This window comes from Quercus lobata, chromosome 2 (assembly GCF_001633185.2).
Source record: "Quercus lobata isolate SW786 chromosome 2, ValleyOak3.0 Primary Assembly, whole genome shotgun sequence".
Classification (NCBI taxonomy): Eukaryota; Viridiplantae; Streptophyta; class Magnoliopsida; order Fagales; family Fagaceae; genus Quercus; species Quercus lobata.
Genome location: NC_044905.1, coordinates 23513529 through 23528240, shown reverse-complemented (window position 1 = coordinate 23528240; position 14712 = coordinate 23513529). Strand labels below are relative to the sequence as shown.

The 14712-nt window shown below is 33.4% G+C and overlaps 1 protein-coding gene across 1 annotated transcript; it reads right to left on the bottom strand.

The window, feature by feature from the left end:
- Positions 1–3575: 3575 nt before the first annotated feature.
- Positions 3576–14650, bottom strand: LOC115975019 (putative laccase-9). The gene is made up of 7 exons (XM_031095646.1): positions 14393–14650; positions 13865–14016; positions 13414–13658; positions 11813–11938; positions 5395–6001; positions 4225–4580; positions 3576–3920 (listed from the first exon to the last, which is right to left on the bottom strand). The coding sequence occupies exons 1-7, from the start codon at positions 14498–14500 to the stop codon at positions 3718–3720; spliced, it is 1797 nt and encodes a 598-aa protein (XP_030951506.1). The 5' UTR covers positions 14501–14650; the 3' UTR covers positions 3576–3717.
- Positions 14651–14712: the final 62 nt, after the last annotated feature.

Here is a 14712-nt window from a genome sequence, read left to right as displayed (position 1 = left end):
AATTAGTAAGGAATAACGCAAATCGAAGGAAATTTCATGTACAAACACAATCAAAAGAAAAGGAAAAGGGAGTAACTATGAAATTATAAACCTAGACCTAGAACCCCACCTGGTTTCCCCTCTCTTGTCGGATAAGAGAGGCCATCATGCCACTCCCTTGACACGATCAAGAAGTCATTTTTCAGGCCTTTGTTGGAATTAGGGAGGCGTTGGATGAGCTTGATCTCGGGGTACCTAGATTTTAGGTAATACCCCTACCACGTTAGGTGATGGAGGTTGTAAATCCAATTGACGTCATGGTGAGTGAGGTTTAAACTCATTCTCTCGTTAAGGGCATCTACACTCCCTAAGATTCTGAACATATTTGGGGCACATTGAGTAAGAGCTATCTTATGAGCCCTAAGATAGTCCTTGGTGTTGGCGCCAATGGGAATCCTCATCCTACCCTTTATAAAGGCAATCATTGGGATTACAACTTCTCCCTCTTGCCTTTTTTTCATGCCATTCTCTCTCCTTACAGTACCTAATGGCTACTCTGGGAGGGATTCTATACTGAGCTCTAAAGTTCTTTAAACCCTTCTCAAAGTCTACCAGATGGGCGAATCTACCCATTCCTAAGAAAAGTTTGGAGGAACTAAGAAGATTGAGAGAAGTAAAAGGAGCCGAGGAGAAAAAGACACAAAGAAAAGAAAGTATATGGAAAAGTAAAGCGAAAAGGTTTATGAAGACTTACAGAAAGAAGAAAATTCTCCTCAGACAATCTCTTGGTATTTGTAAGGGCACGATTGATTTGGGTAAGTTTGCAGGTTTAGTGTATAAGCGCTCAAGTGAAATGAATGCTAAAGTGAGATGAGTGATTGATTCGGGCAGTATTTATATCAAAAAATAAAGTTATGAGTGGGAAAATTCCCGCCCGAGTTCCAGCAAAATCCTCAGCCGTTGGATCCGCATCACACCATAGAACGTGGGGAACATGGAGTTGTAAAAATTTAATGAAGGCGAGTCTTGAATGCCGAAGCGTTAAGAGTGGGCCTTGAGTAGTTAAAAAGGGCATTTGTACCATTAGAGGTGATGTAAAATGGGCGCGGAGGAACTATCATTACATTGAAATCCTCCTTTCTTCCCGAGGAGCTAGAAAGAAGAATCTCGAGGGGCTATTGTAGGGGTGATAGGCCCAGGAGCCCATATTTATGTATATACTGGGCTAGGGGCCCAATCCGAGGACGTTAAACAATCCAAGGACGGGTAAACACTTTAAGAAGGATCCATGTTAGTGAGTGAAGAAGTGAAATCTGATTAAAGTCATCCAGAAGGGTGGTCCGAGGAATAATCCCTCCTCGGCTGAGCAAAGCCGAAGTCAAAGGGTATGGTCTACCATCAAGGGTAACATTTTGGATCATTCCATGGATGAGGATTAGTACTAGGAAGGAACAGGATAAAGGAAAGTTATGAAATATATCAAGGGAAAGCTGCTATCACCGCATTAAATGCTCTGCAGCTAACTCTCTGGCCGCATTGATGAGGAAGTGATACCTGAATAGTAATATTCAGCCTTACAATTACTATCTAAAGACTTTAGAAAGGTGCTGATGGGATAAAGATCAACACCAACAATCTGATCTGCACGTGGAAGGTGGAGATGAAAGGTGAAGATAGTATAAAATGGAAGAGATACTCTGAGAAGTGAGGATCGAGAAATTAAGAGAAAAACATTGTAGCAATCAAAAATTGAACTTGTAATCTAACTTGAGATAAATATACAAGAATTGATCTCCTCAGACTATGCCAAGGACGATTTTATTTAGAATAAACCTGTCTATCTTCATCTTTTCGTCATCTGAATCCACCTTGCTTGTTGCTTGATTCATTAAAGCCCAGTTTTCCAACCCACCCTCTATAAATTCATTATATTGAGCTTTTTGGGGCTAAGTTCATTTATTTTTTAGGCTAAGAACTCAAATTGTGTCCTTACGTCCCTCTTTATAAAAGGTTTCATTAAAATCCTAGACATCCCAAGATGTTGCTGACACTGCTTGACGATTAATTCTTGCAGTGCTTTTCAGCGGTGGACACTTCAAACATAAACAAGTTTTCTGCAGAAGCCACCATTAATTAATTCTCTAATGCATACGTCGATTTTATCTATTTTGAATTTCAGGCTGGCATTGTAAACGAGACGTTCATATCTTCAATGAGAAAGGTTTGTTTTTATGCACTAGTTGTTTATATGGGAAAAATATATATAATTTCTATTTGCAATGATGTAGATTATATATTTTCTAATTCAATCATTTTATTTGTATTTCAGTATAACGAATGCCTATAGTTTGGTGAACTGATTGCAATTTACCAATTGTTAAGTTATTTTATCTGTATATTTATAATATAATTTTGCAACTGCAAACAAAGAGCAAAATTTTTGGTCTTTTAAGTTTTTCTTTTGTCATTTTAGTTCTATAAGTTCACATTTGCTGTTACCGTTAGTCCTTCCATCCAATTTGCATCATGTGTACGGATCGGATGCATGGTTTTTGACTGCAAGACCAACCTCAACATTAGCTGCCGCCTAGAATCAAGTTTGTTGTCACTGTGTCATTGGTGACAAGTTGTTGGAAGTTTGGTGGTTGAACTCAGTAATAATGGGTGCTGTTTGGGTGGCTTTATGATTGGTTTATTTGTGGTATTGGGTTGCTATTTTTTTTTTTTTTTTTATAAATATTTCTTGGTTTGATTTGTTGGGATTTGAAAATCTGAGAAAATTCGAGCGTTTGGCGTGTATGGAAATTTGGGTTCATGGTTTTTTTTTTTAATAATTTTTTTGAAAGAAAAATTAATAATTTTTTAATATTGTAATGAGTATATATCTAGGGCCAATACAATAAATCAGAGTGTGTGTATAAATATATATAACATGTGAGGGTTTAGACGTAAGAAACTTGATACATGTTTTTTCCACAACATGGTATCAAAGCATATTTAGCCTAGCAACCTATAAGTTTTGTGATTCGTACCCCCTTTTGTGAGAGATTGGTATGCCAGTTTCTTCTTGCGAAGGCGTGATACGCGGTACTCAACCTTCCTAAAAAGTGGTTTTAGATTCAAAACCAGCGTGAGCTTGAGAGTACATGGAGCCTCTTAAAGAGAGATGGAGTCGCCACTTGATGATAGGTTCAAGACCCAAAACATGACTTCATGAAGGTCTTTCTATCAAACTAGGTCAAAAGTTAGAGTATAGGATGAGAAGAGGTTAGACACTCTAAGTCTGCCCAATCATAGCTAGCCTTCATATCGTTGCTCTACTAGATGGAAAATAAGCCATCCTCAAGGCTCAAAAGGTGTGCACTTGTTTCTAAGCATGAGTGTGAGTCTACGTGTCAAGTGAGGCAAGCAAGGGAAAGCAGATGAAACAGGGGACCATGGGAGCAAAGGCATGTGGAGAAGCAACCAACTCATGGCATCAAGCTCCAAGTGTGTGTATGTGTATACCCAATCATGCAGGTGCACGAGTACATGAATGGTGCATCACGCTATAAACTTAATTATTGAGATTCACTATTATTTGAAATGAAGGAGCATTGCTCTAAGATTATTGAATAATTTCTCTTGACTAGGAAGTACAAATAATTAAGGCAATACAACGTTCAATAAACTTATTACATAGGTAAATCAATCCATACATTCATCAAAAAATAAAAATAAAAAAGTAAATCAATCCATTTAGATAAAAATTGTTTGATTTTCTTTTCCGTCTGATCCATCATTGTTTTGGACCCGCGATTCTAAGGGAACATTACATGGAGGCAAGTGAGGAGGAGGTTTGCGGATACTTGTCTCAGCAGTGCCTCCATTTTTTACGATAAAAACAGCAGCCATACCCCAGGTCATATGTCTATCTACATGACAATGCCAAAACCACACACCTGCCAAATATTATTGATGTTAACATCCACAATTCTTAGACCAACCAGAATCACATAATTAGATCAATTTTTAAATGCATGCATTTGCGATTCAATTTCCCTTCCCCCCTCCCCTTAAGTCAGTAGCAACCTTTTTTTTTTCCACAAGTTTGATCCCATCTTCCCCCTTAAACTTATTTTAAAAAAATTATCCATATTTTTTTTTGGTTACAAGATCTTGAGCCAACGAATGTTCTGTCTCTAATGTATGCACTTTTTATAATAATATAAACTAAACGTATAAGATAGTGATAAAATAACTTGCCTGGATTGTTTGCTACAAATCTGATGGCAAGCCATCCATTCTTAGGCACACCGAAGGTATTAACTGCGACTGGATCAACCAAATTAAATTTTTTTGGGTCGGTGTCATTGTTATAATTTCCATAACCACTTCCAACCACGTAAAAGCTATGCCCGTGCAAATGCATTGGATGATACCCAGCGCCCAGTATATTGGTACCTTGAAAAACAACCTCAACTGCTTCATTATAATTCAACACCTTCACCTTGGACCCAAGGTCTGCCATTGCCAGAGCTTCTGGAAGTTCGTCAGCTGTAAAGTTATAATAATTAAGGGGTTGGTCTGGGAAATCCGTAGTGTAAACCCCAGTAATATTCCTGCATGAAAGATTTTAATATAATCAAGCCTCCGTTGGATACAAATTATAAATGAAAATTATTTCACTATTTAGCTTATTTTTACTCCATTGCACTTTTTTGGTACTATTCATGGACCCCACTGTACTATTTCAACTAATTTTTACTTTTATCTACCGTACTTTCTGCAATAAATTTTCATTTTCAACAAAATAAACGGTATTCAAACATACCCCAAATATCAAAATGTATTATCATATACAGTAAAAGAATAATCATGTTGCACTTTGATAAAATATTCATACCTAGTCAGTAATCTATGCAATATTTGGCAAAAGTCCTTTAGTAAAATACACAATTTAAAAAAAAAATTTAAAATCTCTCAAGCATAATATCACAACTCTAATAAGATAACTAAAACATATATTGATTACATGGAAGAGGATCAAGTAATTATCAAACTCTACATGGTCATTTGAGTAAAAGTCATAGTATTTTATTCTTAGTTTTTAATTATCGCTACTATGGCATCATAGGACATGCAGTGTGCGCAAGGTTTTGCTTCTTCTTTTTTTTTTTTTTTTTTTTAATATTCTAACTTCTAGCCTTTTAAAAATAAACCAGTTTTTATTTTTTTGTCATATATTTAACATAAATTTACTGAAAATTAATCTGTTGATAAATAATATGAAAATAAGATGCCAAAAACTACACTTGCAATCGTAAAGGAAGAAATGGAAAAGAATTGAAACTGCATACTTTGTTCTTTATAAAAACAATGCAATCTATATTAAAAAAAAATATATAAAATAAAAGAGGGAAAGAGGGGAAAAACCTGTAGTAAGCAAGCAGTACATCAGTAGGAACTGGGTTATTCCAACTTATGCTATTCACACTTGTAGCTAATATAATTTCTTCACCGGTTGCTATACATGTGGTATTTTTACATTCAATTTCTGCCATGGAAACTGTAATATACATTCTGGTGGTTATGTTTAAGGGGACATTTACGGGATGGTCTTTGCTTGCTAAGCTCCTAAGAAGTTTTGAGAATTTTATGACTTGTCTTGAGTCTTTGTAATCGGGAAGTGTACTTGGAAAGGAAGGAGATAATGGAATAGTGTAGTTTCCTCTGTATTCGATGATCGCGGTGACATTGAATAGGTCAAAATTTGTAAGATCCACCTCTTGGCTCCAGAATTGTCGAGCAGCTATATAATAATGGCCAAGAGTCTGATTTGTTGTGAGTAGAATATCCATGGTTTGTCCTGCGGCTATCATTATGTAACTAGTAGTTATAGGTTTGATATAACTTGCATCCATTCCAACAATTGTGAGGTTGTGTTCAGCTATTGCAAAGAACATATTTGCTGCCACAACTGAGTTGACTAGACGAAGAAGATAGGTCTTGCCGTGATCAACCACCCGACGGTATGTTGTTTCTACAACATTAAGATTATGACTCAATTAATTCCAATGTGTGATTTATTTAGGAATAACGTTAAATATATACAAATTTTAGTAAATAAATTTTATAAACTGACATGACAATAAATATGATCGTAAACTTAAAAAACTTAATAAATGAATATGTAACCACTTTTTTGTGATTAGTAAAATGTCAACTTGTAAACATTATGTAGTAGAGAGATGCTAGGGATACTACAAAGGGTGATGATAGATTTTACTATATAGGTCTTGCAAACCAACGTGTCACCAATCACAAAAAAAATTCAAACACTCATAATTATCTTACAAGTGATTCTATTGATACTATAATTTTTACTACGGTAGAAATTAAAGTGTCACCAAATTAGGAAAAGAAAAGGAAAAAAAGAGATTTTGATATTCATTTATTATGTTTTTGACATTTACCAATCACATCCATTGCCACGTCAATTTGTATAGGTTATAAAGTAAAATTTTCTTCTTTATCTTATTGAAGTGAAACAAATCTCATTAAGAGTAATGTTGCAAGTACTACAAGTTTACTAAATTAAGCTTACAAACTGATGAGTCACAAATTATAAAAAAGTGATTCAAATGAATATTTATTATCTAGTTGAAACCTACTAATCACATTCATTGCCATATATGTTCTGCTACATAAAGCCCTTTAGCAAAACTTGTAGTACCTTTAACATTTTCCATCTCATTTTTAGCATTTCTCATCTTATTTATTACCACATTAGTTTAGTTTGCAAAATTTGTCTTAGATTTAGACTTTTCTTTAACAAAATGATCCAACAGGGTAGATATTTTGGACTAAGATTCTAGGGAATTCTATCACATAGGGTTATTTTAATCTTGACCTTTTATTTTATAATAAACGGTTTTGATTATCACAATTGGTAAATATGCATAAAGTACACGAACAATTGGCGTACATCCATTAAAATTAAAGTTACTTGCATCTTACTTACTGTTTTACAAAACTACGTACTGTTTGCAAAGCTACATAACTAAACGCGTTACTTTAAGTTTAAATGTACAATAAGCGTTAAATACGAATAGTGTAAAAATCGGCTTGTTACATTCGGGTTTGTTAAATGTTAAAAAATCATCTTTTTATTGAAACTTGTTGGTTGTTGCATCAGACAAGGAATATAAAATATTAAAAAATCTCAATTAAACGAATACATGTTCAACACTAAATGAGCTTAAGTTGCGTTTGAGATAATCTTATATAGGGCAGTTTATTTTGCTATTTGGCTTATTTTTGCTACTATTTATGGGTCTTATTGTACTTTTTGCTACTATTTATGGGTTCCACTGTATTATTTCAGTTAACTTTTAGTTTTATCTACAGTATTTTCAGAAAAAGTTTTTAGTTTCATTTAAATAAGTTATTCTCAAACAGACCCTAAAAGTCATTTTTAATATATTTAAAATATAAACCCGACAAAACACATATTCCGAGTCTATGTTATTGTTCCTAGTGCCAAAATATCCATGTTTAGGATTTATTATTATTATTATTATCTTAAATACTCTAAAACTAGTGCAACACATATTACTTAGGAATGCTAGGTATACAATATTTTTACAACAAAATCTAAGTAGTAAATTGTTACTTGCTATAATTTAGGCCCACCATTAATATTACTTTTTCATTCACCAATAATAGTTTGTCATCAAGGATTTGCTATAGAATTTTTGTGAAAAATGTTATGAACATAGCACTACTCCTACTACAAAAACTTAATACTTGACGAGATAGTAAATGTGATTGGTGTTGTTTTATAAAAATAATAATGAGTGTTTAAATTACTTTTTATAATTAGTGACGTGTCAATTTATAAGACTTATATAATAAATTTTGTAATTTCTCTTGCATTGTTCTCAAAAAATTTAAATTTTATTTGAATGTTCTAAAGATTAAATCACACTTGACGGGAGTTAAAAGGTTATGATACAAAAATGATAGTATTTATTGAAAAAAAGATACGGTAAATGTTTACATATTTTTGTTACTATTTTTTTAAAAAACAAACATAACATACTTGTAACATACACATTCCATTTTTTTTTCCTATTTTCTTTAATCCATTAACAAAAACCTTAAAATAATGATGCAATATTAGCAATTAAAAAGAAATTAACATGTCAAATTTTGAATTTTTTGAATTTATTTTAGTTTTCAAAAACTTGAAAAGACCCAGATCTAAGAACCAATTTCACTATTGTACCTCTTGTCCTTCTTCACTTCTACTCTCACCGTCGTGCTGACATTGATGACACAAGCCTGTCTCAAACAAGATCTCGACAGCAGCAATGATAGAGAACTTGGATCAAGATGGAGTTTCGCCCAACCCAATCACTTAGATCTTAATCATCAAACCTACATAACATTCTCTCTCTCTCTCTCTCTCTCTCTCTCTCTCTCTCTCTCTCTTAATTTCAATTTGTTCCAATGAAATTATCTACTTATTCTTCTCAAAAAATAACAAATAAAATTATATACTTATTATCTACTTGCATTTTACTCAATGAAATGGATACCCACATTGACATAATGTGTTGCAATTAGGGATGGCAAATGGGCAGGTTGGGTCATAAATGGGTTGGATGTGTAATGTACCATTTACCAATTTATGACCTGCTTATATATAAATTAACTACCCAATACCCACCCATTTAATCTAATATGACCCAAATACCTCTAAAACTATTTGAATACCCTCATAACTTCCAAAATGACCTAAAATACCCAAAATGACCCAAATACCCCTACACTTCCAAAATTACCAATATACCCTTTAACATCCAAATTATCCCTATTAGGGTTTGTTTGTTTGTTTGTTTTGTTTTTTTTTTTTTTTTAATTTTTTTTTACACCTAATATTATTTAAATAACACCTATTTATTTTTCAAACATCACAAAAAAATTATTGGGCATACCTAAACACTTTTTTTACTATTACTATGCTAGCTCGCAACTGTTTTTTCTTTCCTTCAAAAAACTAGGCTACAAATGTAAAACACAATAAGACCCAATAGTTTTTATAAAGCCTAAATTATTTACTAAGTAAGTTAAAATCTCATTCTTTCGAAAGCCCAAGAATTTTTTATGCTTAGCAATATTGGGAAAAAGCTCATGATTCAAATTCATGGCAGTACTATTTTATCAATGGGATTCAACCCCATAATCAAAGCTTATGATTCAAATTCATAGCAATACTATCTTATCAGTGAGATTCAATTCCATAATCAAAGCCCATGATTTAAACCCATGGCAAATTATTTATCAAAAAGCCCAATTTTCATTGGCAACATTAAAAGCCCAGTTATCGCTAGCAACATTAAAAAAGCCCAATTTCCATTAACAATATCAAAAGCCCAATTTTCATTGGCAACATCAAAAACCCAGTTCTCACTAGTAATATCAAAAGTCCAATTTATGTTGGCACTATTTTATCAAAAGCCTGAGAATATTAATGCTTGGCAAAAAATATCATGTTTATTTCATTTAAAAGATGAACAATGTTTCTTAAACATTACAATGGCAAAAAACCATAGCAATCATTTTATAAAAGTTCAACAAAAAGTTATCTTGAAAATTATGATATTCATCTCATATTATAAACCCATGAATGTGTGGTCATCATTTACAATCACAACATCCATCTTCGGAGCTCATGGTAACTATTCAATCCCACAAGCTCACCATTTAAATTATGATGTGATTATTAGAAATCATGAACATTACTTATGATGTGGAATTCATCACTTTCAAAAATAGTAAATGTTACTTACAAAAGCATTTTGAAACTTATCACATCATTTCAAATATTACAACTCATTGCCTAAGGACCCATTACAAGTATCTATGAAAGCCCAAAATATTTACTAATAATAAAAGTCCATAGGGGATGAAAACCCATGGCAACATGTGTTGTTGATGCCCATTTTGTAGGATGAACACAACCTAGCCCAAAGGGACCAGCCTACATGAGCAAACCCAATCCATAGAACCCAGCAAGAGGCAGAGGATTGAAAGTGGACAACCAGCCCTTGTTCATCCTTGACCAAGGTATAGCTGGAGGCCTCTACAAGAGAACCAAGTCTTTGAGGATGAACTAGGGGCTATCCCATCAGCTTTCTGTCACCCCCTACCTGACTTGAACAGTGCCCAAAGGTTGTGATATCAGCTAAAGTCTAATGGGTGATGGAACTCTATCATTTTCCTCAAGACTATATCTCCAGCGGAAGGGGGGCTGAAACCAAGTTATCCAAATCTCAACAAATTAATGCTATAAATGTCAAAAACGTTTAAGGCATGGTTCATGTGCCAAGCCCATGAATCCTAAAGGGGAAAAACTGGGAACATGTGGTTCGGAGGGCATAAATGGATCTTTAGTAGAATCCCCTGAAGTGGACTTAAACTTTGACACCTAGCTTAGGGTGTTGAATCCTACTTCTTAGGATCCAAATCTCAATTGTAGCACTAGGATTCATTCTTGATATTTGCCTTAATCCTATTGGTTAAACTCAACTCTAGAAATCCTAACATTTAATGCAAAACACCCCAAAAACCCACCATGTGTCATATTACCCAAAGAAGCAAGGCAGCTCCAAAAGCAAATTTCCTACTTCTGGCCAAATCCTATGATGATTAAGCATGATTCCCTACCCCTGATCAGTCCTACATTTTTTGGATTCTTGTTAATTAATACTTCCCTAAACTACACTATAAAAACATAAGCACCCTAGCCCACAAATACACGACTACTGCCCCTGAAAACTTCTGATTTGTTTGTCATTTTGCTTGTGGTTCAGCTCTCCTCAAGCTCACAACTCATTATCCTTAGCCTATACTCACCTAGCCTCAGACATTCCTTTCCTCTTTTTGCATATCCACAGCTCATAAATGCTCCCTAATCAGTCACAAATAGTCCACTACTCACTAAAGCCTTAACCTCAGCATTAATTCCATCCCACTCATTCAAAACAGCCCACATTACTCCATTCATGCTTTATGTATATATATATATATATATATATATATATATATATATTCCCCAAAATCTTAGTTTAATAATTGTTGTACTGAGCTGGGATCTCTCTCTCCCTTCATACCATGCCAATTAACCCCTTTCTTATGGAAGCTCTAATTTTTACTTTTTGTTTTACTATTGAAGGATATAATGTATTTGTAACAATGAAATTATTCTCTCATATTGATGTAATGATGGCTGAAAGTACAATAAATTCCCCTGACCGAGACACACAAGGACCCCCAAAAGTTAATATTTTCCTAAATTTATTTAATCATTGACTGTTGGACTCTAAGTGTAATTTCACCCCTACCGCTGGAGAATTTATTTTTCTGGACTATGTAATTTCACCTCTACCATTGGAGAATTTATCTTTCTGGACTCCTTAAGTATAATTTCACCCTTTACGCTAGAGAATTTATTTCCCTTGTACTATCAAAACAGGACCACTAACGTATAATTTCACTCTTGCCTCCGGTTAGAGATTGACACGTAAGATTGAGTCTTGGATTTAAGTTTTTCAATTTTTGAAAATTTAAAAATAAAATCAAAATTTCAAAATATGACATATCAATTTAATTGATTCTTTTAAATGTGACATTATTATTTTAAGATTCTTGCCAGTAGATTGATGACATGATTTAATCTGAACCTTTTATTACAAAAATATATAAGATCAAAATTAAAGAACTCAAGAAGATCTTAATTCAAAGTATTTCTGAGCTATAAAATCTAAAATATAATATACTATCATACCTTTGGAGCATGGACACAAATCACCTGGTTCGCCGTTTATGGTGTAACCAATAGAGTGTGGCAGATCATCGCCATATATTAGGGCGTAATCCAATTCGGCTGTTAAATTTCCACTGTACAATGAACCTGCATTTTCAACAAAACTTAATCGGAAATACACTAGCATAATATTATTCATTCATTGACCAACACAGGCAGTTATATATAGAGGAAAAGATAAAGGCGTGGAGACTGTAGAGATATGACACATGATTTTTGGACATATGAGAAGGCTTACAGTAGCTTCATGCATCCAATAAGAGAGCTCTCGACAATCAAGTTTCATTTTACTTTTCATTCATTTGAACATGAATTTTTAACATATTAGAATTAGTCTCGTGCCATACATTGTTTAATCAACAATCACGTATTAATTTAAAAAAATTAATAATGGACAAAATTTAAGTCTAATTCCTCATGTGTTGTACTTTATGTTCTTCAAGATAAATTTAATAATTTGATTTATTAGTCAATACAATTCATTGTAAATAGTTACAATTTCCAAAGCTACATGGTGGATTGTATTGGAGGGAGTCAAACTACAACACCTAAAGAACTTCTAAATTTAATGAACAAAAAAGAAAAGAAAAAGATATTAAACTAATAGAACAAAAACTACTTTAAATCACATTATGAATGCACATGTAAAGCTAAGGTTTTTGTTATAAAAATAGTATAATAAATTATAAGATAACTTATTAAAAAAAAATCATATTTAATAACTTCGTACCGGCCGGTAGGGCCGGTATTTTCCGTTTCGGAACTCACTACCATACAGAAAACACCCCCTGTTTTGTCTCACTCTAGATACCGGACCATTTCGGAAGGTACCAGCCATTTTGGCCGATTTTGGCCATTTCGGTCGAAAAATGTATTTCGGCCCGAAATGGTTCATTCTGCAATTTTTTCATTTAAACCAAAAATAAAATAAAAAAACAAAAAAACAAACCATGAACTAGAGGTTAACAGAGGCATGGTGGTGGAACTAACGGCGTTGCTTTAGTTGGGCTGAGTAGAACTGAAACTTGGTTGGACAAATCGTCATTTTATGGAAGAAAGAGAGAACCGATGAATAAGTGGAGAAGGAGATGAAGGAGAAAAAGTAAGGAAAAGAAAAACAATAAAAAATAAGAAATGGTTGAAAGTTAAAAGTTGTGGCTGGGATAAGAAGTCGAGTTATTGTCCACATCAACTCTCGTCTATTTCCAAGGCAATCATGCGGATCTTACCAGTTTCAATTTTCAAATTTTACTTTCTATTTTTATTTTTCTGTTCTTATATTTAATTTTTTTTTTTTAAGTCATAGATAATGTTAGATTGATATGATATGTTGGACTTGGGCCATTTTTATTGGGCATGTTGGACTAAACATATAGGTTAGATATAAATTTAATAACTGTATACACCCTTTTAACTCACATCACTAGCATCACATTCATATCTTTTCCATAGTGGCAAAATGATGTTGACTCTTTATTGAACTGACGTGAAAGTTTTTTTATTTTATTTTATTTATTTATTAAAATCTAGTGGGATTGAGAGATTTAAAAATATAAGCATACCAAGAATGATTATATCCTCATCATCCGGTTTGGGAAATGGATAAGTTGTTCCAATAGTAGGCAAGATAACAATGGCACCATGAACATAGACTCGTGTCCAATCACTATGTGCGTGCCACCAGAGTGTTCCCTCTTCAGTGGAAAATATGACCTCATATGTGAAGTTTGATCCTGGTTCAATAGGACATTGTGTGATGTATTCTGGGCCATCTGACCATGGATTTCTTGGTTGCTTTACACCATGCCTATAAGAACCATAAAATTACCCAAAGATGTGAATCTTGTTGAGCAGTACTTATGTAAGAGATAGAGTAATGAAAATATTTTTGCTTGCATTAGTTATGTTTTTTTTTTTTTTTTTTTTGAATGTGAGTAACTCATGTTAAAAAACCGTTTTGATATATATGTGTGTGTACACGTGTGCGTGTTTATGAAGAGTGATTGAGCTTACCAATGAATGGTCACCCCATAATAACCTTGATTATGAACATTGACATATACTGTGTCTCCTTTGTGTACCCGTATTACTGGCCCTGGAATACTACCATTTACAACTAACTTACTTGTTGTGTTACACAGCTTCGTGAAGTTTTTCTCTGCAAGCTGCGAAATAAGAAGCATATATTGATAATTAAATTAATGTAACAAAAAAAAATCAGGCTATTATTCTCCAATCCAAGTGATAAGCTTATCCATTCAAACCCACAATATTGGGAAGTAAAATGTTAAAATTATTTCAAAATTTACTACAAAATGTTACAAACTGACGTAACGATGAACATAGTTGATGAATTTCAACAACATAATAAATAAATATCTGCATTTTTTCAATGTGATTAGTATAAGTATTATGTCAGCTTATAAATCTTATATAGTAAACTGTGCAATATCTTAGAATCATTCCAAAACAGGAAAACACTTTGCTATTATAGTCAGTGCAGATAAAAAGACAACTATATATAATATGGTAAGTACTTACAACAAATTCATAGTAATGGACCTCTCCTTCGACCATGGAAAGACACTGTGCAACAAGAAACAGAAAGCCAATAAAGTTCAACAGACATTCTTTGTTCTGGAAATTCATGTCTTTTACTCTAGCTGTGCTCACTCTTTCTTTTGTGAACTTGACGTTGTTCTTTGAGAGCTTCAAATATTTAAGCCTGACTTAATTCAAATGCATGGAACTTAGGAAAGCCGAAAGGGTCTTATACATGTTTTTTTTCTTAACACGTGTGACGCGTTACTACTGACTACTTAAAAAAAGAAAAAAACAACAACAACAAATTGTCTTTGCAC

What these genes read in the sequence shown, in the direction of transcription:
- LOC115975019 (XM_031095646.1), bottom strand. Translation starts at nt 14,500, where the DNA reads ATGAATTTCCAGAACAAAGAATGTCTGTTGAACTTTATTGGCTTTCTG. An exon ending in TCCATTACTATGAATTTGTT is followed by an intron (nt 14,017 to 14,392) that starts GTAAGTACTTAC and finishes CTTATTTCGCAG; the next exon opens with CTTGCAGAGAAAAACTTCAC. An exon ending in ATTTGTAGCAAACAATCCAG is followed by an intron (nt 3,921 to 4,224) that starts GCAAGTTATTTT and finishes AATATTTGGCAG; the next exon opens with GTGTGTGGTTTTGGCATTGT.